This window comes from Podarcis raffonei, chromosome 2 (assembly GCF_027172205.1).
Source record: "Podarcis raffonei isolate rPodRaf1 chromosome 2, rPodRaf1.pri, whole genome shotgun sequence".
Lineage (NCBI taxonomy): Eukaryota > Metazoa > Chordata > Lepidosauria > Squamata > Lacertidae > Podarcis > Podarcis raffonei.
Genome location: NC_070603.1, coordinates 74,754,602 through 74,777,995, shown reverse-complemented (window position 1 = coordinate 74,777,995; position 23,394 = coordinate 74,754,602). Strand labels below are relative to the sequence as shown.

At 43.8% G+C, this 23,394-nt stretch overlaps 1 protein-coding gene across 2 annotated transcripts in view; it reads right to left on the bottom strand.

Moving 5' to 3' along the window:
- The window catches only part of SEMA3G (semaphorin 3G), an 85,572-nt gene extending 65,021 nt beyond the window's left edge, over nt 1-20,551 (bottom strand). The window contains exon 1 of one of the 2 annotated variants that reach the window (XM_053377512.1): nt 19,962-20,551. In XM_053377512.1, coding sequence (XP_053233487.1) covers nt 19,962-20,079 — 118 coding nt within the window. In that variant the 5' untranslated portion in view covers nt 20,080-20,551. The remainder of the gene's footprint in view (nt 1-19,961) is intronic. The other variant, XM_053377513.1, reaches the window with a different exon arrangement.
- Nucleotides 20,552-23,394: the final 2,843 nt, after the last annotated feature.

The following is a 23,394-nucleotide window of genomic DNA, read 5'->3' as shown; positions in this document are numbered from 1 at the left end:
AGAAGTTATTTCATGCTTCACTGCCAAGACTTGTAAGACACACTGCTCCCATCCTCTCCGTGTCTGTCAAACCAAGATTAGGATATAACAGGAGAGTAGGCTATTAAAGCAGCAAAGGAAAAAGCGGGTGGGTCACAACTCAGTGGGGGTCTCTGCAAACCCAACTATTAAAACCCAAATAATCATTCCCCCCTGCCAAAAAAACCACAACATGCTATTGTGGATTAGATAGTGGTAGGTGTGTTGCATGCTGCAAATCTCCTTCACACATTATATTAATATTTGCTGGCATCTTGGGAGACAGTGGAGGAATGCACCTTAAGGGCGTGAAGTCAAACCGTTGGAGAGTTACAGTGCCTGCTTTGGCTGTAGAAGTCGATACAGGAGAGAAATGCTTTGTTGCAGCTGGGGCAGATCTGGTTGTGCTGCTGCAGATGCACTGTGGTGTTTCTTGTCTGCACTCCTTCTAGCACTTATTCCTCCACTAGTCACTGCTGTGGATACACGACCTGTCTCCAGGTGCTGCAAGGGATTCCCACATGATTCCCAAATGGCGGGGCTGATGTTGCGAGCTTTCATGTCCCATATGCAAACATCTTTGTAATGCAGAGTTGGTCTGCCAACAGGCCTGGTGCTCCCTGTAGAGCACGTCCTTGGCGATTCTGCCATCTTCCATTCTGTGGACATGACCAAGATAGCGCAGTCATTGTTGAGACAGAAATTATAGAATTGTAGAGCTGGAAGGGACCACGAGGGTTATCTAGTCCAACTCCCCGCAATATAGGAATCGTTTGCCCAACATGGAGCTCAAACCCATGATCCTGAGTGTGAACATGTTGGAAATATGGGCTTGGTAGAGCACATCCATATTTGAGACTCTGTCTTGCCAAGTGATGTCCAAAATCTTCCTGACACAGTGCGTGCAGAAGCCATTGGCCATCGTTCCTGATAGTTGTTAAGTTGCCTACAACTCACTTCCATAAAGCACTGTGCTCAACATGTAAGCCTGGTAGACCTTCATCTTGTCATTATTAATACTGACAACTGCATTTATATCCCACCTTTCCTCCCCAGACCTCCAAGTGGTTCTCCCCCTCCCAGTTTTATGCTCACAACAATCTTGTGAGTTAAGTCAGCAAAAGGCCGAACCCCCAACATTAGCAGCTTCTTTCTACTGCCCCATAAGTTTTCTTAGCTCTCAAAGTCCTTAATCCCCTCCCAAATCCTTCCCTTAAAATCCCTCTCCTTTGCTTTTGATAGAGTTTATTTTAAAAGCCCAACATCTCCCCCACCCCACATCCCACTTTTGTTTTCTTTAGCTGTGTCATTTATTTCCAGTTGACTCTTTGCTTATTTGCATTAGGCTCTGTAATTATTTCTCAAGAGAATCTGGCTGGGCTCTGACAGGGCCGAAGTCACCTGATCCTGTGAGAGACCAGAGACACAGAAAACCATTTATAACCCAGTTGGGGATCACAACAAGTATCCTGTCAACAGAATGGGATTGCAAGTGGGGAGGGGGAACACAAACAAGCGACGTGTGAAGGAGAAGCAAAAGCAGCGAAAACAACAATTCCCAGAGATGGGATGATGAGAGAGGACTCTTAAGGGGTTATAAATAAAGTAAAGTGTGTGTTGACGTCAAGGAAGAAAAGAAGTACATGTGGCACAGATTGCTTGAAGTGAAAAGCTGCCCGCTTCCTCAGTCTTAAAATGAGTCAACAGCTCCCTCATGCAAAAATGGGGTAGCTACAGTTGTAATGTGGTGTATTTTACTTCTGTGGCACCACCTGAGCTACAGGAACTGGGCAATTTACAAATGTACAGAAGGAAACGTGGGAAAGGAAACAATAGAACCAAGTGGAACAGTCAGTCAGTCAGCAGCCATAACATCATTAGACTTCACCATATCAGCTGAGGAGGAGGACTATTCCCCTGTGTGGAAGAATATAACAACATCAGTAAGCCGCATCCCAGTGGTCATGGGACTGTTGCACCCCTAAGCAGATGGGGACTCATTTCTTTTTCCTTACTGGGAGAAAAGCAGCTGGAAGAGAGTTATTTTTGAGAGGGAGAATAGCCAATGAGGCCAGTATTAAAACACATCTGTCTCCTCCCACCATTACTCTTCTTCTCCTGACTGCAGCCCTTTAGATCTTAGGTTCCAGGTGGTTTAAAAAAAGAAGAAGTCAGAAATGGAAAAGTTACAGAGAACACCATGCAACACTCTCAGGATGATGTGCAAAGAGCCTCCATACAGACGAGGGAGTGCTCCTCACAAAGAAATGGCTCTCCATACATGCTGAGAAGCATGTGGCTTGGGGGAGGATAGATCCCTCTCATCCTCTCACCCATAGCTGTGCCCTTGGCTTTGGGGTCATGTTCGAAATCTGGCATTCCCTACCCATTTCATTACCTACAGACAGGCGCTGGACTCCTGCATTACACTTTCTGCCTGACTTCTGTCCTCCAGGGAGAGCATTTGGGCATGCTGCCCCTATTTTTACAACACTGTTGCATGGTATTTTGTTAGAAGGCCCTGGGGGTGGACATCAGCAAATTTAAATGCATGGCAATTGTTCTTATTTCCAGATGTGGTATAGCTGGAAGCTCACTGGGCAGAACAGACTGTCCTTTGCCGTCATAGCCACTGCCTTTCTGTCTCAGGAGAACTTTATAGTACTGAAATGAATTTCATTGCCAGAATATTCCTTTCAAGTGGTTTATAACATGGTCTTGTGTTCTTTGGTATATTATTTAGTTCTGCCTCGCTCCCAAAGGCTCAAAATGGCTCCGCTTGTTATTTATTATAAGAGATTGCCTCTGCACCAGCTTTTGCCAACTAGGTGTCCTCAGATGTTTTGGTCTACAACTCCCATCATCCCTAGTCACTAGCCCCTCCTACCGTAACTTGTAAAGCTGGTCATCACCTTGCAGTCCTACGCCACATGGAACCTCCCCATGTCAGAATACAGAGGGCTGGAATTGAAAAGCTCAGCACTAAACGGAAAAAACTAAAACTGAGATGACAGGGGTAGAAGGCGTTAGCCATCAGAAAGAGGCCATGTGAAAAATTTGTAGCAGCATGATAAAACGCAGTGTGTGCATGGCAAAGAGCAAATATTCTTAAATTGGTTATATTTTTGAGATCAAGAAGCATCAAACACCCAATCAAAATAAACAAATCACTTCAGGCAGAAAGATCACATTATACAAACACGCCTAGGCTTACATACTACTTCCCCAAATCCATAGAATAAAACAAATGCAAAATAATACAAACAGCATACTAAGGCACCCACCAGTCACTTAAGCACAGCTAGAGAATCAATAAATGTCCTCTGCACAGAAGAGACCAAAAGCCCTGTTCACTTGGGCACTACCTTTAACGTGAAATTAAGCAAATTAGCCAGTCACACCCTACAAACAAGCAGCCTATCCCCCTCTCTGAAAAAATCAGTTCCCACTGGCAGGAACAGGAGCCAGGAAGACAAGTGTAACCCTTCTTAATACGCTAGGGACTGATTCCAGTCATTCCCAGCAAAACTTCTTAGATAGCAGCTGCCAGCTGCCTGGCAAGGCCCCTTTCTCCTGCTGTGCATATGGCATCCAGTCTCAGCGTTTGGAGGGTTATTACTGGAGGGCAGTGGACTAGCACTGTGTGTGTTTGTGTGTGAATGCGTGTGTGTGTGCGCGCGCGTGCGCACAGACACACACACAACACAACATATCTTGCAGCTGTTTTCCAAGTGTGGCAGACACTTCCCTCCTTCCTCATTCCCATGGATTAACACAGAACACACACATGCACAAATGAAGGGCAAAAAATAAGAAACATAAACCAGCCTGGGACCTGGATTTCTTAGCAATCTATCCAACGCAACCAAAACCCTTATGAATACAATTATCTAATTGTTCCAAGAACTGTGATTTTTTTAAAAAGTGCACAGCACTGTGATGAATGTTAAAGCTACTAAAGCTTGCTCTTGTTTTAAGAGAAACCCGAACGTAAGAAAATCCTGCTGGATCAGGCCAAAGGCCAATCTAGCCCAGCATCCTGTTCTCACAGTGGCCAACCCAGTTGCCAATGGGGCAAAAGCACACTCCCTGGCAACTGACATTCAGAGGTATTCTACCTCTAACAGTGAAGGTAGAAAAATGACCAATTTGGCTAGCAGCCATTGACACACACCCCTCCATAAATTTGTCTAAACCTCTTTTATGTTAGTGGCCATCACTGTCTTCCATGGGAGCAAGTTCTGATACCTGAGTGTCATTACCTGGGACTAAGGTGAATGTCATGATCCACTGGGGTCAACACAGCAGGCAGGCATTTCTGAGCATACATTGCTCTCATATATTGCTTTCACAGGTCTAATATTTCTGCTTTGAATCAGTTTCTACTGAACAATAGCTTACAATCCGCTATCAGCAGCTAGCAGGACACCAAGGAGAGGTGCTGCCAATTAGAAACGCAGGAGATCTGCCAAGTCCCTTCAGGCTAGCTGGAAAGTGAAGTACAGAGTACCCTTATAGTGACATGCTCTTGTCCTCCGTCACAGAACATGCTTCTGATACACAATTTATCTCAGCCTGCTAAGTGCTGAGCCTGCATAAACATGTTCTCAGTCACAACTACAATGTATCTGTGAAATTGCCCTGTATAAAAGTACATACCTAGCTAAGCAGAGATTTTTCATGCAACTCAACCTGTCTTTTTGCTAACAAGCAGGGCCTCGCTTATCAGCTTCACATACCAGAAAGGTAAAGTGGCCTTGAAAAGACTAGAAGCTCCAAACTGACCACTTCATGTAACAAACTACCAAAAATGCAACATTTTGCATGAGACAGACAAATAGTGAATTCATAAACTTTGTCCAGAACTATCTCTTGCCATGGTACAGCTAGTAGAGCACACTTTTTTGTAAACCAATTAGAAGTGAACATGCGGAGTCCACAAGCTGTCCACGCATTCTATTATCCAAACATGTTGCTGAAAGGGATCGTTCACGAGCTAACCATGCAAAGAGAATGTTATAAATGCATCTCGAATTTTGTATTCGGGGTCCAGAATTTGGAGCATTCCTCTGGATCAATTATTCTTACTGCAGTCTGCAATAAATCTGAACTCTTTCTACAACATTGCTGTCTTTATTTGGCTAAAGAGGACCAGTATGTTTTCAGACCCCCTTTGTAGGGTAACAATTCCACAGTTTAAGAAATACTTTCCTTCATCTGTCCTGAAACTTCCAGCATTCAGCTTCATCAGATAGATGCCCACAAGTTGTAGTGTTATGAGAGAGGGAAATTATGCATGCCATGTATAATTTTATAAACTTCTATGGTGTCCCCTTTCATTCACCTTTTCTCTAAACTAGCAAACCCCAAGTGCTACAACCTTTCCCCATAGGGGAGTTGTGTTCCAGCCCCATGATCATTTTGGTTGCTCTTTTCTTGACCTTTTCCAACTCTTCAATATCTTTTTTTAGGTGAGGCAACCAGAACTGTACACAGTATTTCATATGCAGTTCCAACACAGATTTGTATAATGGCGTTAGACAAGGGAGAACGATATCTGTATTGAATCCACATCATAAGTATCCATTGTCTGGAAAGGCCCTTAGATGTACAAGATTAGGGCTAAAATACAAGAGTTGGGCAAACACATGTGTCTTGTCTGCTCTCCACTGTGCAGCTGGCTGTCTTTCTACTCCTATAGACTAATAGGACTCTCAGCAATAATAAGCACCAGAAGAGGCCACTTCAAAAGAAGACATATATTTTTCTATTATTAAACAGAAATAATACTTTCCTGTCTCAGAATAGCACTGGCACAGGCTCTCATGCTTTTGTTGTTTCAGAAAACTTCCTCTCCTTGAATAGGGAGGTTTGTGTTAATCTGGCAAGACTTTCCTCCTGCTCAAGTGTTTTCATATAGAAAGAGATTAATGTAGTAGAAGAATGGATGAGGGTCAGCTGCAACAGTGAGGTTCAGGGATTATGCCCAATCCCTCTCCAGAGTGCAATACCACTCAAAAATTCATTCTCTTGGGGAAAAGAATGATGGCATCATGGAGCGCTATAACACATCTATTACATAATCTTCTGAGAAAAGGTGCATTTATATAAGACTTCACTGCAGCCACCATACACCAGAATTTTGAGTCTGGAGAGCTTCTTGAACTTGATTACCTAGGTTACATTCGGAAAGGGTTTGTTGTGCAAATTCCTTACTGCCAGTTCCTACAGCTTCTGGAGCAGTATGGTCGGACTACCAAGAACATAAGAAGAGCCTGAATGGAGCAGGCTTAAGGGCTCATCTGAACCAGCATCCTGGCCAAACATTTTAGTGCACAGATTCATCTATGAGTAGCTTTAATATCTGCTGTTCATTAGAAGTTACATTTTTCTACCAATATGGATGAATCCATCTGTGGGAATTCATGTTCAGGGCGCCAAAACCCGGAAGTAACCCATTCCGGTACTTCCAGGTTCGGAGCAGTCTGCAACCCGAAAACACGCAACCCACAGCGTTCACAACCCAAGGTATGACTGTATCGTTAGTCAGCAATATTTATGTGTATAGTTCTCTCAAGTTAGGATTACTGAATGGCATTTGGGATACAAGAAATTAATCCACCTGCCTCCTATTGCATTCATCAGAAGAATTTAGGAAAGAGCTGTGGGCATGGTAGCAGAGCATCTGCTTTGCATGCAGAAGGTCCTCGGTTCAATCTCTGGCATCCAGAGGTAGGGCTGGGATAGAAGAACCCTGTTTGAAACCCTAGCCTAGAGAGCTAATGCCAATCAGCTTAGTCCAATAGATGGACCAAGGGTCTGACTCAGCTGACTGGGTTTCTATCTTGGTGTACTATAAGCCTATCTTCTGGGAAAGAGATCAGTAGGAATACTACCATTTCCTCCTCAAGTTCCTCGGAGTCACTGTTCTATCCCCAAATACTATATATATATATATATATATATATATATATATACAGCCTCTCAACTGTACATGTCCTAAAAGTTTTCCTTCTGCACATGTAAAAGGTTTGAATTCTTCCCCATCTGTCAGAGGGTTTGGTAGCTCCGCTGAAGAGCGGTACAGGAATCTTTTAAATAGATAAAAATATGCTGTCCAGGTCCACAGTTGTGCCTCTTAGGGAAATGACAGCATCATCCTTGGTGGCACAAAATTAAAACCAACAACCAGAAAAGCAGAGTACTTGCAGCCCTTGAAGTTCTGAGTCAAGTTCTTGATTGTGATGTGCAGGTGCTGCTATTAACCCATGATGTACACTGTCACGTCCCATCGAACGAAGAGAGCATTTGGAGTTGGCCCTGCTTGCCCTGTTCTTTTCAGCTGAGTCTACAGAAAGAGCACCCTGAGTCGAAACTTCCAAGTGCAAACTACACAGCACTTTTTCCAGTGAAAGAGCTTTAAAATGTATAAATCCAACCACTAATACAAAAACATGGGGGTCCAATAAAATATTGGCATCCAAGAGAAAGAAACTTGTGGCTCTGAAGGCACATAAAATGGCTGAATCATTAATAGACCTTAACCAGATATTTTATGAGGCAGGAAATTGAAATTCAAAGCTTTTGGCTAATGTGCTATGGAACAAACAGGACAAGCACAAAAAATAAATAAATCTGTACACAACAGGGGGAAAGTAGCCTTACCTATGACCAGGAGCAATTCATTATACCTTTTTTTACATATTATTCTAAATTAAATCAATTCCCCAAAGCCAACAAATATTGGCTCAATTTGGAAGCAACCAGGCTGGGTGGGAAGATAATCTGGGTGCAACGCTTCTTTAGATTCATGGTTTTCTCAATAAAACACATGCAGAACCCTTTTACTAGAAGTGCCTTCCAAGTGTGGAGGGGTTGGCAGAAATCCTCCTCTCTGGTGCGTTCACTGCTGCTCCCTTTGATATATCACCCTGTAGTGAAATGCGAGAATCTAAGAAAGGGTATAGTATTGTGGAAAGCTAACAGCTATTTTTGGCTTGAAAAGGCTTTTTCAAGAATGGAAAAACGGGACCAGAAGAACAACTTATAATAGACCAAGGGACCTGGGATGTGAATGGGTACAAGTTCACCAGTTTTACCAAATTGATAGGTACTCTGTGTGGACTGAAATGAGTTTGGGAATCAGATTTGGGCAAAAATATTGGTGAATTGCAATGGAAGAAGATTGGGTCAACCAAACCAGCCTAATTTACACCTTCCTTTATTAGGGGAAATACAATTAAAGTTATACACAGCTGGTATAGGATATGGTTACCAGAGGTCCCCGTTTTCCAGGGACAGTCCCCGGATTTACAAATCTGTCCCCAGACAAAATGCGTCCCCGGAGTGTCGCCGGATTTCATTTAACGTCCCCGTTTTTTTTATTTTAAGTGTTGTAGATTTATTAGTAGGGAATGAATGTTGCATGATTGGTTCAATGGCACAAGACACATCATATGGAGACTTCCGGTGAGGCAAAATGGCGGGTGCCACGGCAGCAGGCAGCTCCTGAAGCCAGACAGAGCCAACTACGCTACCACGCTGGCTGCTGAGACTGTCACTGCCATTGCTGAGGGGGAGAGGAGGAGAGCACAGAAGCGAAGATATTACTTCTTTTAAAAAATAACTTTTTAAAAAATAACTTTTTCTCACTCTTTTTTTTTTTTAAAAAAAGAAGTTCCCCCGGATTCTTTGAAAAAAATCTGGTAACCTTAGTATAGGACACTGGTTCAGCTTTCCCATATGACATCTGGAATTGCTCCATTATGTTGGAAGGGATGTGGACACAAAGAGACAGATCACCATCTTTTGTGGGGCTGCCCAGATAGCCAGATATTCTGGGGAGTACTACATTAAGGAATACCTAAAATAATGCATGAATCAATGGATTTCACACCTCACTTGGCATCCATGCTGGTGGCAGCAAGGCTATTGATTGTTCAAACATGAAAGTCCCTGCAAGGCCTAAACTTGGACTTATATTGTAAAAAACATTTGCCTATTGGCCATTGCAGAGAACTCATGAAACAGAAACATTGAGAGGAACTTATAAACCAGGGACATTTTTTTGCAGTATGGTGGCAATTTATCCCTAAATTGGTTGCAAGGTGCTTTCCAATTGCTCTGCTTTCTTTTGAACCACATCATCGAGGCTAAGAGGGGAGTCTTGTCGTCTGGGCAGCCCAGAACCTCCATATACACAATCCAGGCTTGCGCACCAGGGGAAGCCACTTCGGAGCTGCTAACACTGCAATTTGACTTCACACTCGGAGGCACACTCCAGTGTCTCTTGAGACAGACACATATCAAGAACAACAACAATGAATGAAACTGGACTTGAAGACAAGCTGGCAGCAGCTTCTCATGTCATGAATATAAGGGCTTTACTCCTGCTTGACTCCTGCGTGGTCCAGAGTTAACTAATAGAATTGAGTTAAATAGACTGTCACCTGTTTAATATATCAATAAAAACCATTTAAAATGAATAAATCCTACATAGAGAATAAAAATTGTTACTTCCAGAGTCTGGGTGAAATTTTCAAAATCCCTTTTTTTTTAATTGCCATGTCTGGCAAAAGCAAATGAATATCCTATTCACCTCTCCTTTTCCACTGCAAAAGCCTCAGCAGCGCCGGCCCCAAACAGCTGTTTCCCTGCGCACCAGATAAGTGTCAATGGGCCTTAAGATTCTTTATCAGAAGACCATTCACAACCAGCCGTGAAGCATATTTCAGTCCCCAATGGGGGGGGGGAATAGCCATTTTGATTGCCTTGCCAGCACTGGAAGGATTGCACCGGCCTGCAACCACCCCCACCCACCCCAGAAATTCTTGCAGGGTAAAAGTTCAAGAAAAGAATAGTGTGGAATTGTAGGCACTCGAAGCATAATCCTAGCTTGCCCTCCTCATTAAATGCTTAAAATGTTGCAAAGCCTGGAATCTACATGGCCTGGGAACTTTTCAAACAAGAGAATATTGGCTCTGGACAGCAACTGGCAGCGAGTGGCTTTACAGAACAGAACCCAAGAGCAACTTTCTCCATCCCACTGTCCTCCAGATGCTTTAACTACGGCTCCAAATTGCATTGGCCACGCTGTCAGAGGCTGTTGTGAGTTGCAGTTCAAAGAACTGGAAGGCACAAAGTTGGGGAAAGCTATCCTGAAACAGTCAGTGAAGATAGCAATGTCTATCTCAGCACCTCCTAAGCACTCAGCATGTCCTTAGTAAGCAATTTAGCAATGGATGCTCTGGCATCAACTTTAAATGTGAAATAAATAAAAATAAAAATGCCTCTGGGGAAACTGCACAAGGAAAGCAGTGACTGAAGTGATAGCTGACCAGGAGGTGCTACACACAGGCGCAAATCACATCACCTGGGGTAACTTAGCTAAATGTGCATCTCAGCTCCTTGGCAGAAAGGCAAGATAAGAATGTAATAAAGTGCGTATTTTATTAGCAGAGTCCCACTCTAGCTATTTTGAGATACACAGCAACACTTTCTCTTTGGTGGCTCCCTAAGGTTTTGGTCCAGATCCAACTTGTGAAATTTGCTTTTGAAAAGACTCAACCTTCTATCGCAAATACAGCAAGGACTGCTTAGCTGGTTTTCGCTTAAAGCAGGAACCCCCTCAAACGGCAGAGTAGCCAAACAAGCATGTAGCCTTGGTGTCTCTCATGTGCAAAACAAACATCAAGGAGTTCCCACCCCGCAAAGGTAACTGTTCTTATCAGAGTAAGCTTACTACTTCCTTGTATGTACCTACACACTGTGAAGGAAACTATGTGATGCAGATGGTCTTAGGAAGTGGAAAATAACATCCAGAAATACTAAAAAAAAAAAAAAAACTCCAAAGGGCGGGACAGGATTCTGCCTCTTTCCAGTTAATCCTGGCTGTTGACACACTTGCCTCACTTGGCACCTCTCTGGATTGTCACACAGCCAGCTCTTGCTCTTTGAGGATTTTATTATCCCTCCTTACACCATCCAAGCTCAGCCTTCCAATACAGAACTCCTAAGCCAATTCTCTACTTTCTGCCGCTTCTCTTACTCTCAGGCTGCCTCCTGCATTGCAGCTGGTGGCTCTCTTGCATTATTCCCAAGGCACACACCTGATTCTCTCCCTCGATCACTGCTGCATGATCACAACTTTTGTGCACTGTGTGCTCCCAAAGACAAGAGTAAAATGTAAACATGGAATTATATTTTGCAGTAGGGATGGGCCACCACAAATGTGTGACAAAAATGAGTCAGCTCCTTAGACGAAACAATCTATTTGCAAACTGCAAGCCTTTAAAAAGAAATCATTTGTTCAACTTTCTCTGTGCCCTTTCCCAAAGAACACATCACATTTTACTTCACACTAGAACAATCTCGGATAGTGAAAGAAACTTTCAAGCCACACAATCATAATAGAGGAAAGGTTATTTCTAAAGCTATCTCAAGAACATATATGTTGCTATGGAGAAGGCTCATGTTGCTTAGCTAAAAGAAATCTGGGCACTGATTACATTTGCAAACCCTGGACACTCTTCCACAAGATCTGCTGTGTCACTTTCAGGAGAATTAGGGCTGGGAGTGAGCTGCAAGCCTGACCGTGAGAGTCTTTTACTCAACAAATAAACTACAGCATGAAAGGACGACCTGTTTAAAAATAAACTACAAGGGAAAGGAAACTGAGAGGGTGAGGGGTGAGCAAGACACCTCGCTGTGTCAAAGGAGGATGACAAGGATGTTTTGGTCCTGCTCCTTTGCAACAAGGAAAAATGGAAATGTCTTCTTGAATGTGAGATGTGATAAACAGTGGTCCATGCAGCACCATCTCCAAACACAGCCACTCAACGTCCTCCTGCTCAGTGTGGGGTCTGGCACAGGCCTCCCCACAGCATAGCACTGGAGAGATTCAAGACAGTACTCAGTGCTGCTGTTCCATTCCTCCCCTTCCCCCAGCAGTCTCCTGCGCACCCTCAAAATCTGCTCCAGGGGGTTGGGGGATACCACAGGGGAGATTCTGAGTGTGCATGAGGGACAGTATGTGTAGTATTGGAGACAATGCTGAGCACTCGGGTGAATTTGTGCTAGAAGCCTAACGCCCTCCAATTCATGCACAGCTTGACTGGATATTCTTGATGTTTATGGTTCCATGAAACATTAGACTTATATCCAGAAACCAGAGGGCCATCCAGCAATCGGTCAATGAGAGTGTGATAAAGGAAATAAGCTACACAGGTTTCTCTTTTAATACACAGACATGCTTTATCAAAACTCTAGAAGACAGTAGCCTTTGCAATGAAACAGATATACAGTGGTACCTCGGGTTACATACGCTTCAGGTTACATACGCTTCAGGTTACACACTCCGCTAATCCAGAAATAGTGCTTCAGGTTAAGAACTTTGCTTCAGGATAAGAACAGAAATTGGGCTCCGGCGGCGCGGCGGCAGCAGGAGGCCCCTTTAGATAAAGTGATGCTTCAGGTTAAGAACAGTTTCAGGTTAAGAACAGACCACCGGAACGAATTAAGTACTTAACCTGAGGTACCACTGTACATGTAACCCTTGCAGAAGACTGATCTAAAATCTGTTGTGGTTCTAGAGAGATTTGTGCATGCACCATTTTAACCTTGCTCAACACCAGTCCCGCACTTGAAATGAAAAAAGAAATGACCCAGAGACCTCTGGGATATGCTTCCCACTTTGTGCATCTTGCCCCCTCCACATGTCCCTCTCTCCATGGTGAATTACCATGGCTTCAGAATTCTCATCTCAGCCTTGGGTCTAACTCAAATTGGTAGCTGTTACATTTGAAATTAAGCACGTATGTTTGCACCTTAAAAAGATCAGAAGTGCTCAGATACATTTCAAGAAGATGCCACCAAAACCCAGAGCTGTAACATGTCCTTCACATACAGGTTTGCTTCTTATTCATGTGACACCATCCACCACCACCAGTAAGCAGCGCATTTGCCTATGCTCATAGCTTGCATTTCTTTGCCTCTTCACCTCCCATCACCTTTGATCATTGTCCATGCTGGCTGGGGCTGATGGGCATTGTAGTCCAAAATGTCTGTAGAGCACCACACTGGCTAACCCAGAACTAAAAACTCCCTGAGCCCAGCTTCCTCCAATCTAAATGGGGGTGGGGGTGGTTGGAGGGGTGTTATCGACTTTTCTCTGCGTTCTACTTTCTTTAGTGAGGACGTCAGTGTTTTGTTTTGGGGGGGCACTGTTGAGCATCACCAGTTTTTATTTTGCAAAATGGGAATTCTGAGGTGCCCACAACAATTTCTTACATTTCTTTCCCTAAACCCAAAATGTTTGGCGAACCTTGAATTGTGGCGGCCACACCTTGGGTCATCATCCTGGAGACCTAGAAGCCAATCAGGGCTGGGTGGAATGTTAGACAAACAGGAAGGGGTAGAGAGTTAAATGATAGAACCTGGGCAAGGCTTGGAAGATGTTTGGGCTAGGGAATTACCTTGGTAGATTGGGGCTTGCTGAGCAGGACAAACCAAATGATTTCCCTCAAGGGTAGGAAAAGTTTCTAGAAAGGGCTGGGGGCATTTGACCACCTTCGTAGATCAAATGGTCATTCTAGGAGGCACAAGTTTAAAGTAGGCATTTTAAGTAAGGTTCTTAATTTCTTCTGTAAAGTGATTTTGACTGAAACAAAGTGCTGTGCCTTAGAAGAGTAACCATAAAGCTTTAACCCTCATTGAGTGTGCATAAATAAAAATCCAGTTTTGTTTACAACGTGCCTCAGCCTTACTTTGATCCTCTGGTTAAGGGATAAGTGGTCAAAGCTTTTCCTTTCACGTTATTAAGAAACCTTGCTGCTGGATATTAGAAAACACTACAACATAGACCTCTTAAGTGTTACTGACAGGGAGCATCTAAGTTTTAAAGCACCAGGTCACATTACCTCGCTCCCATTGTTGTAAGCCAAAAATGGCTTATCTCCAGAGTTTGCCACAGTGATTATTGTTAACAATCAGTGAAAGTGCTGAATAGTTACACAGGCATATGTGAATATGTTGAATATTTTCATTCAGCTGTATCTCTATGGTGTTTTCCTAATAAACATAAGTTATTTTAATGAGAATGGATTTTTAAGAGAATCCTTAAAACATACACTTTTGGTCCTTTAGTGAGCCAAGCCTTGCATTTTAGAGAAAAGCAGTTGGTTAGAACAGGCCACATGCTATTCTATAAAATATCTCTAATGGTTATTACTGTTCCTCTCCCTGAAACAGAAGACTGAATATAGAGGGAAATCATGCTAGATGTCAACATGAAAATATTTTGGTTTGGGCTCCATGAATTATGGTAACTTTTGAATCTACTGTAGCCACACAGAAAGATCCACAATGGCAGCTGCCAACTATACCACTGAAGTAATGTTTGAATTAGTCTTTAGTTGAATACTTGGCTTGAAAAAACAAAAAACAAACGCAGGATATTTTGAAGGGCTGGAACAATTTTGCTTTCTCCAAAGTGGTACATTTCCTTTTTTAAGATCTGCACAGATCTAGATATCAGATGGGCACAATGCCATTTGGACATGGGGTCCACAGTGGAATGAAGGGGGGGAGCAGGATTCTCCCTATGCCACACCATTCCTGCATTCTGATGTGTATCTTGCGGCTGCCTCCTCTCTGTTTCCTATTCCAGAAGCTAAGGGAGGTGCAGACATGGCCTATTCATACCCTAAAAAGCAACGCTTTTAATTTTATCCAGTTTTCAACAAATGCAGGCCAAGAATCAAGACCAGGATATTTGTGGGTTCTGTTATTTGCTGTGGAATCTCCCCTCCTCACAGGCCCTAACAGCCCAGTTTTTGGGTGCAAGCCTGCAGTTGTGTTGCTTACCCATTAATAAGCTTGGTGGCCCCTTAAACAAAAGACTTGTGTGTGTGATGTGTGTTTGCTGTTAACAGGTAAACATGGCTGCCCCTCTGGAATTCTGTGCCCATTGTTATCTTGAGCTACTCATTCACATTTTTAGGCACTGGTCCAAGTGCCTTGATTATCGCTGAAATAATTTGCGGTCCAGTTTTCAGTAATAGCACCTATTATTGTTTCTGCAAGCATTCATAAGCTGCAATGTAAATTATAGGTATTCAGCTATGACAACTGTTGGAGAGGTGTTGAAAGAGGAGCTATATTTAAACATCAAATTTAGGTTGGTTTATTTTTTCAAGCAGTTCAAGATGCGGACTGTTCTCAAACAATCTCTCCTAGCTTGGAGCTACTTGAACACTTTCAGATTTATATTTTCCTTGTTTTACAACACCCCCGATGGTAGATGGATGCTCTCTGACAAGCGAGTTTAGAAAACCAAAAACTGTCAGAAATTGAATGCTTGCATTATTTTTTAGCATGATTCATTTTACTTCCCTTCTATGATGAGGCAAAAGTCCATGACTACAAAGTACTTAGAGAATAACTCAACTGAGGATTCAGAGTCTTTACCATTTCCAGTCCTGAGGCTCTCAGATCGTTAGATGCATCAGTCTGGGCTTAAGCCAGTACCGCATCTGCCTCTGGTGAAAATCTACATGAGTATTCAATCTAAGGCAGCACAAGCCCAACTCTTCTGTTTTGCGTTTCCTGCATTCCCCCAGCTGCTCCTAAAGGCAGACTTTCCTCCATTTCCTTTAGCCTATTTGAGGCTAAGGAGACTTTGCCTGCTGACCACAGTCTCTCATATTGCATGCAGTTGGATCTTGAAGCAATGAAAGAGAAATTTTATGTCTAAGTATGTGCAGCTGCCATTTTATCAATACCTCAATGAGATGCTATACTCCAAAACTACCCACAAGCATGGGCCTCTATGCATATTCCAATAAGAATCAAATGTGGATTTGACCCCTGGCTTCCATAGGAGCCAGCCAACAAAATAAATGCAGAAACAAACCTTCTGGCTAAGACGCAAGTCCAAATGTATGTCTCTGATTCTTGCATTTTGTACTTTCTTCCTACCCATCTTCTTACACAAAGGTCTCCATTCTCAAGAAAGACTCATTTGGTTCCCAACCATAATATTGACACGAGTGACTTTGTGATATGGGCTGTCCAAACTACAGTTCTCAAGTCTTTGAGTTTTCCTCTTTCTTGTGAAAACATTGCTAAGCTTCTGGTGTCAGAAAACACTAGGAATTCCTGTCCAGGAACTTCAAAGTTAGCAACTGTCTGTCTTGGGATGCAATGGAGGAATGCATCTTTGGAGGTGAAATCAAACTGTTGGAAGGTTACAGCACCTACTGTGGCTGTAGAGACTGGTATGTGAGAGACATGTTTTGTTGTAGCTGGGGCAGATTAAGGCATCTGGTTGTGTTGCTGCACATGCACCATGGTGCTCCTTCTCTCTGCGTTCCTCCCAGCAGTCATTCCTCCTCTGGCCATTGCTATGGATGCACAACCTGTCTTCAGGCACTGTGTTCTTCTGAAAGGGATTCCCACACGGCAGTGGTAACGTTGCCAGCCTTCATGTCACATTTGTACACATCTTTGTAATGCAACAAAACACACCAGCAGGGCTTCAATACAATTGTTTACAAATTAAAGACATTTAAAACATCTGAGAACAATCACATATCCTCCCAGCTAATAATTTCAGGGTCTCAAGGAACGGTGTATTTCAGCCATCAAATGCCTCAGTAAGCAAGTAGGTTTTTTAAGTTCTCGTGAATGTTAGTAAAGATGCAGACAGATGCACCTCATCGGGGAGGGCAATGCATTCCACAAATGAGTAACCACTACAGAGAAGGGCTTGACATAGATCAATTGCCAACTGAGAGGCATCCAGCAGTGGCAGCACCTACAGGGCACCCCACATTGGTTGTAGCATGCAAGATGGTTGACACAGGATGGGACACTATTTTAGGTACTTTTTATGGCTGTGTGTGCTTACACTTGAATTGGATCCAGTAGTTCAGTGTGGATCTGACAGTAGCCAAACTTTTGGGGGATTAGAGATGGCAAGTGAATGGCTAGGTGGGAAGTGTATTTCTAACATGCAATCGACCCTAGTCCATATAGCGTTGCACTGCTAAGGAAACAGAATTGACATTTGCAGAGCAGGCATTCCAAATATGTATGTGCTTTAGCCACTCCTAAGCTTACTAGTTCAAGCTCTGCAGACCTGACAGATTCAACCGGAATCACCCCAGTTGAGAGTGAGAGCAACAGGAAACAACTCAATCTGTATCTTGGAAGTGCTAGCCCTGGTTGAGACAGTTTGGGCAACTTTACAAGCACATGGAACACCTGGAGCATCTTCCCTTGCTCTCATTCATGCTACCTGCTCTGAGATATGATCATCCTGCCCCCAAGCTGGCTAAAGAAAACAGAGCCTTGACAGCTGAAACAAAGCAGGCTATGGTTGTTACAACTTTCTCCTGGGAGCACAGAGTGGGGGGGGGGGGCTCATAGCTCAGCAGCAGAGTGCATGTTTTGCATAAAAAAGGACCCTGGCATATCCAGTTCAGAAGGCTCTCAGAGAGCAGGGCTGTTTCCTGGCTGAGACCTTGAAGAGGCACTGCAAGTGGGTGCAGGCACTGGCTAGATGGAGTAACAGAACCATCAGGCTGTATCCAGCAGAGCCATCCCATTAGCACAGTGTAAGAAACCTTAGACACATGGGCCAACCTTGGACACCAAGGGATCCAGTTTGGCCCACCTGTCAAAGCAGCCTGCATTATAATGGCATCATGTGATTGATGGGAGGGCTGCCCCATTCCCTGTCAGAGTTGGCCCATAGGTTCCCCACTGCTGCATAAGCAAAAAGAATTCTGCCTGAGCAATAGGACTTCTTCTCATTCTCATCTTCCTGCTCCCCCCTCCAAATATGCTTTGGGGGATTGAGGGAACCCCCAGAACAGGATTTGGGGGAGGCAAAAGAGGGAGGAGAGAGAGAGAGAGAGAGAAAGTCCTGCTGTGCAAACAGAAGGCATTGCACTAACAGAACAACTTAGCTGGCTGCAACCCATAGTTTTTAACCTGCCATGAGCTGCATTTAATGTTCTGTAAGAGTGGTAGGTTGCTACTTGGGGGGACCATATATTATAATTTTCATCTCATTTCATTTTTAAAAAAATTATACCCAATCTTTTAGGAGAGCTCCCTTCAACATTACAACATTTAAAAGCAAAACATCTCAATCAGTAAAAGCAATAAAACAACATAAACAACACACATAAAAAGTTCCTTTAAAAATCACACAGAAGAAAAAAGAACACAAAATGAATGGGAGACAGAGAAAAGCAAGCCACACAATGACATCAGAAAATGTTGCAAACTTCTAATAAATACACCAGTACATAGTCAACTGCCTAATGTGCTTTGGCAAAGTGAACATAAGAAAAGCCCTGCTGGATCAGACTAAAGCCCGATCCCAGCCAGCATTCTGCTCCCACAGTGGCCTACCTGGTGCTTATGGGAACCCCACAAGCTGGATGTGAGCACAACAGCACTCTCTGCTCCTGCAGTTCGTATTCACCATATTGCCTCCAATACTGGAAGTGATTATAGTAGCCTTTGACAGCGAAAAGGGGCAGAGAAGCCAAATAAAAATCAACAGCAAATTTTACACCTAGGCTTGCTCAGGTGAATTCAGTGGAGTTTCCAATTGTTTAGCTGATTCCTGCAGCTGTGCTTTAGCAATAACTACTTTATGCAGTTATTATCAAGAGATAATGTTCATCGTCATGCTGTAAAAAGCTTCACCTGCTGATTTCTGCACAACAAGCTGCTGTTAAGGGCGCAAGACCAAAGCTGGCTGGTTTTTCCTTCCTATTCAGTTGGCAGTTCTGCTGGATTTTCATGTAGATTTGGCATGCGTTATATGTGCTGCATTTCATAAATGAGTGTTCCTGGAAATGATCTGTTCAAATGTGTGCTACATACATAGCAAGAGACAGCACACAGAGGAGAAAATACGGATCCTGACATGTATGCAACTTTGCCCCCATTTCTCCACAACCACCTATATTACTTCATTCTCACAACCTTTCTGTTCTTGATCCCTAGGACACTTGCACACTTTGACAACCCAGCCAGGCCTTGCTTCCCACCCAATGCCAAGATCCCTCACCCGCCATCCCTGTTCTTACACCTTCTCTTACTCAACTCGGGAAATAAGTCATGATAAAAGCTCTTCAATGGATTCTATCATCCGCCACCTCTCTGAAGAATGTGGAACTCAGTCCAAAGAATCTCCATGTGGCAACTGGGAGCCAATAAAGTACCCAGCAAACAAAAAAGGTGCACATGGGACCATCCCAGCCTGAACTACTGAGACACACAGAGAGAGCTGTTAGCATGTTCTAGAGGATAAAATGTTGGGTTGGTGTCATGTATGAAAACAAATAAGTGCTTCTAAGCCTCTCCTGTACTTATTGTGGTACAGGTGAAGGACCAACACACAGCAGAAAGATACTGGCCAAGGTTGTGTGTTCACATTCTCATTGTTAACCAACTTAAGCTGGAAACACGTATACACACACATGCACACAGCGCTTCCAGACTGCCATTATTTTCAGGTATGATACAACATCTTCTAACCTCCCCACAAACATTTCAGAATGAATGCTCCTTAAAACCACCCATGTTGCCTGATTCCCCTGCAAACAAATCACTATGAATGAAACAGGTCTTCTGAAAGTGCCCATACACACAGAAGCTTCAGGTGTGGAGGCAGACCTGGCTTTCTTTGGAAAAACAGGGTTCAAAACCTAACTCTTCCCTCGACTGCCTGGCCCATAGATGCGACTCGCTCCAGCTGCACTTTCTCAGCCTCCATTGTTCATCTGTAAAATGGGAACATTAAAGTCCCACCTCCAAAGATTATTTGGAGGTTAAATAAGAAAAGAAAGCGGGCATCAAATATGATTTTTTTTCAAAGGGGGGGGGATGCTTTCTACTGAGTGAGGTGATAATCATAAGCTTACCTTTAGATGAGAGGCGAAGTCGAGGCACGCTGCCCTTCGTGGCACCGCAGCTGGCAAAGGGGTTGCAGATGAGCCACCACCAAGTCGCCAGGCCAGCCAAAATGTATCCACCTTTCATGGTCCCTCGCTTTGCCTCTCGCAGGGAGGCAGTCGCTTCTTCCCGTCAGTTCAGAGGGGTTGCTACCCTGACCCTGCTTCTCCCGTCGCGACAGGGTCGCCCCTCAGTGCGCCGCCGCCGGCCTGCTAGAAGTGGCGGCTCCCGCAGCGCGCGCTTTCTCCCTCTACACACTGAACGAGCGCGACGCGCCCTCAGGAGTTCGAGCCGGCCGCGCGTCTCCTGCAAAAGTTTTATACAGGCAGGGCTCCACCCAGCTTCTCAGCAAGGGGATCGCCAGAGACCCAGAGAGCTGAGGCGGGGAAAAGACGCGGGAGGGAGGCGCGGCCCGCCTTCAAGGACTTCCCGCCAGCCGCACGCGCCTGAGGCGACTAAGCTGCACCCGGAGCGAGGCACCCCTCAGGGTGTGGATGTATTTGTGCATGTGTTACATTTCTCCTCAGTGCTGCCCACTCTCTCCTTCCGCTGAGACGGGAAAGCAACTGCCAAGTTAAATGACTCCCTGCTGTAGCTCCACGCTGACTGACTGTCCATTCTCACGAAAGGGGGATGGAGTTGATCCCTGGAATTGGGTTTGGGGATCTAATCTCCTGTAATATTTCCGTACTACACCCTCCTCTCCATGCCTGCAACGGTTTTTCCATCCCAAAGAATGCACTCCCCACACCCGTTCCCCCATCTGAAAAATAAATATATTGATTCCCCACTCTAGCCAAATGGACACAGTCCAGCAGTGTCTCTCAGGTTCTCCTTGCCGCCAGATGTGTCCATTTGAACTGCCCCCGTTACCTGCTCCTTTTTGTTTCTCGCACTGATCTCATTTTACGCACATCCTGAGCTGGCGCTGGCGCCTGTTCCAGATAAAACGGAGCAGAGAAATGGGATGCCTAAGAGTGGCTTGCTCTTTAAAAAACAAATTGATACCCATTTTTGAGCCTGACCAGCCTGGTCACCACAGCAAAGCAACAGAATGGAAGAACATGGAGCCACTACCAAGGCTGCCTGACTCATATGTTGACCACAAGTTGGCCTTATTTCCAAGTAAATATGCATCAGCCAATGAAGGCTGGTCCATCTGAGCAGATGGGGCACTGCCCCACCATCTCAGACGGGCCCCACCTGCCTGCAATTTACATGTGTGTAGCATCAAGGAGGAGGATGGGGGCAAAACTGCCTTCTTCCCCATCAGCCCCAATGGGCACCAGTCACCACTTTGCATAGGATGAAACTGCATGGTGTAAACTACCTTGAACACTCATTAATTTTTTTTTAAGGAAGTGACTGTGGAGAAATGATGAACTGCAGGTCCAGTGGCCCGTGCAGACTATCATCCTCTTTCTGACATTGGCCAAGCCCAGACGCTTAAAGCTTTTGTAACAGCTTGGGTTTCTAACAGAAGACTCCATTCCAGCATCTTCATTATTTCCTTCAGCCTCTAAAAGCATTAGATCATGGAAAGCAACAACAAAGAAACCCTGAGCTTCTTACCTATTAGCCACAGATACTATATTTGCTTTCATCTATTGAATTGGTATCCCACCCTTTCTCCCAAAGGAACCCAAGTCTATTGAAACAGTTATACCAAAGATCAGGGCAGGTACCACTAAGGCCAAGAGGATGCCAGTGTGGTTAACAAGCAGTGCCAAGGAAGGCGTTAGAGGCAAGAAGGCTTCCTTCAGGAAACTGAAGCCTTGCCTGTAAATGGTCTGGACTTACCAGTAAGTGTTAGGCTGTGAGGTGACCAGGTTTGCTGATGTCACCATATTATTCAGGGTGGTAAGAACAAAAAGGAACTATGAGGTGTTCAAAAGTATTACTCAAAACCAGGCTAATGAGCATTAGAATGGCAAATGCAACTGAGTAGAAACAAGCATGAAGTGATGCACATTTGAGCAAAATAAATAAGTAAATCTCTAATTTCACATGTATGCTTATGGAATCAAAATTATACTTGCATACAGTATTGGTGATGACTGTTCAGGAAAGACATCTTCGAAGCCGTGATGGACAATTCAATGAAAATGTCAGCCCAGTGTGTGGCAGCTATGAAAAAACGTAAATTCCCTGTTAGGAATAATTAGGAAAGGGTTTGAGAATGAAACTGACAGTTATCATCATGCCATTGGACAGATCTACATGCAACTACATTTGGAATACTGTACTGTATACCAGAGCTTTTCCAAACTTTTCATGTTGGTGACACACTTTTTAGACATGCATCATTTCACGACACAGTAATTCAGTCTTACTAGCAAACAGGAGGTTAAGCTAACCCCTTTCCAGCCCTAGTAGGAGTGCCAGGAGTGTTCGCGCAACACACCTACATACTGCAGCTGACACACTAACATGTCACGACACACTGTTTGGAAAGCTCTGCTGTATACAGTTCTGGTTGCCTCCCCTTAAAAAAGATACTGTAGAGCTGGAAAGGGTTCAGAAAAGGACAGTCAAAATGGTCAAGGGGCTGGAACAATTCCACCCCAAGTAAAGACTGAAACATTTTGGGCTTTCTTTTTAGTTTAGAAAAAAATGACAAGTACTGGTAACTGGAAAATGATAGATGTGTATAAAATTGTTCATGGTGGCAGAGAAAGTGAACAGAGACTTTTCCCACCTTGCTTTCATAATGATAGAACCTGGCGTCATTCAGTGAAGCTGAAAGTTGGAAGAGTCAGGACAGACAAAAGGAAGTACTTATTCACACAGCACATATTTAAACTATGGAAATCACTAACACAAGATGTGCCAATGGCCATCAACTTGGATGGCTTTGAAAGCAGTTTAAATAAGTTCATGGACGATAAGTCTGTCAATGGCTACTAACTTACGGACTTCTCATAGGCAGCTGATTGGCTGCTATGAGAACAGGATACTGGACCAAGATGGGCTCTTCTTATGGTCTTGAGACATTTTGGTTCTGTGAGCACAGGGAGTTATACAAAATGTTTTTGAGCCACAATGCATCTTTGAAATTATTCATCTAGTTATAACAAAGAGCATTTTCAACTATATGGCTTTAAGAGAGTTTGATTGAATATGCTTCTAATACTTTTGCTGGCATTAAACTTTAACTGGCCAGAATGCCCACTCAGATTAAAGCATTCTCTGTTCTGCATTACCGATAGTCACACATTCACATTAATAGCAAGGAAAGTTCAGGGTTCACTTGTGCAAATTGTCTAAGGATTCTTGCATTGTACTTCTTGGTTTCCTGTATATTCATCATACAGCTTGAGGGATATCTGCAACTGCCTGGGTTAGTATAGAATAGGTCTTTTGTGCTGTTAGAAATGTTTTGGTTTGTGTGTGTGTTTTTTT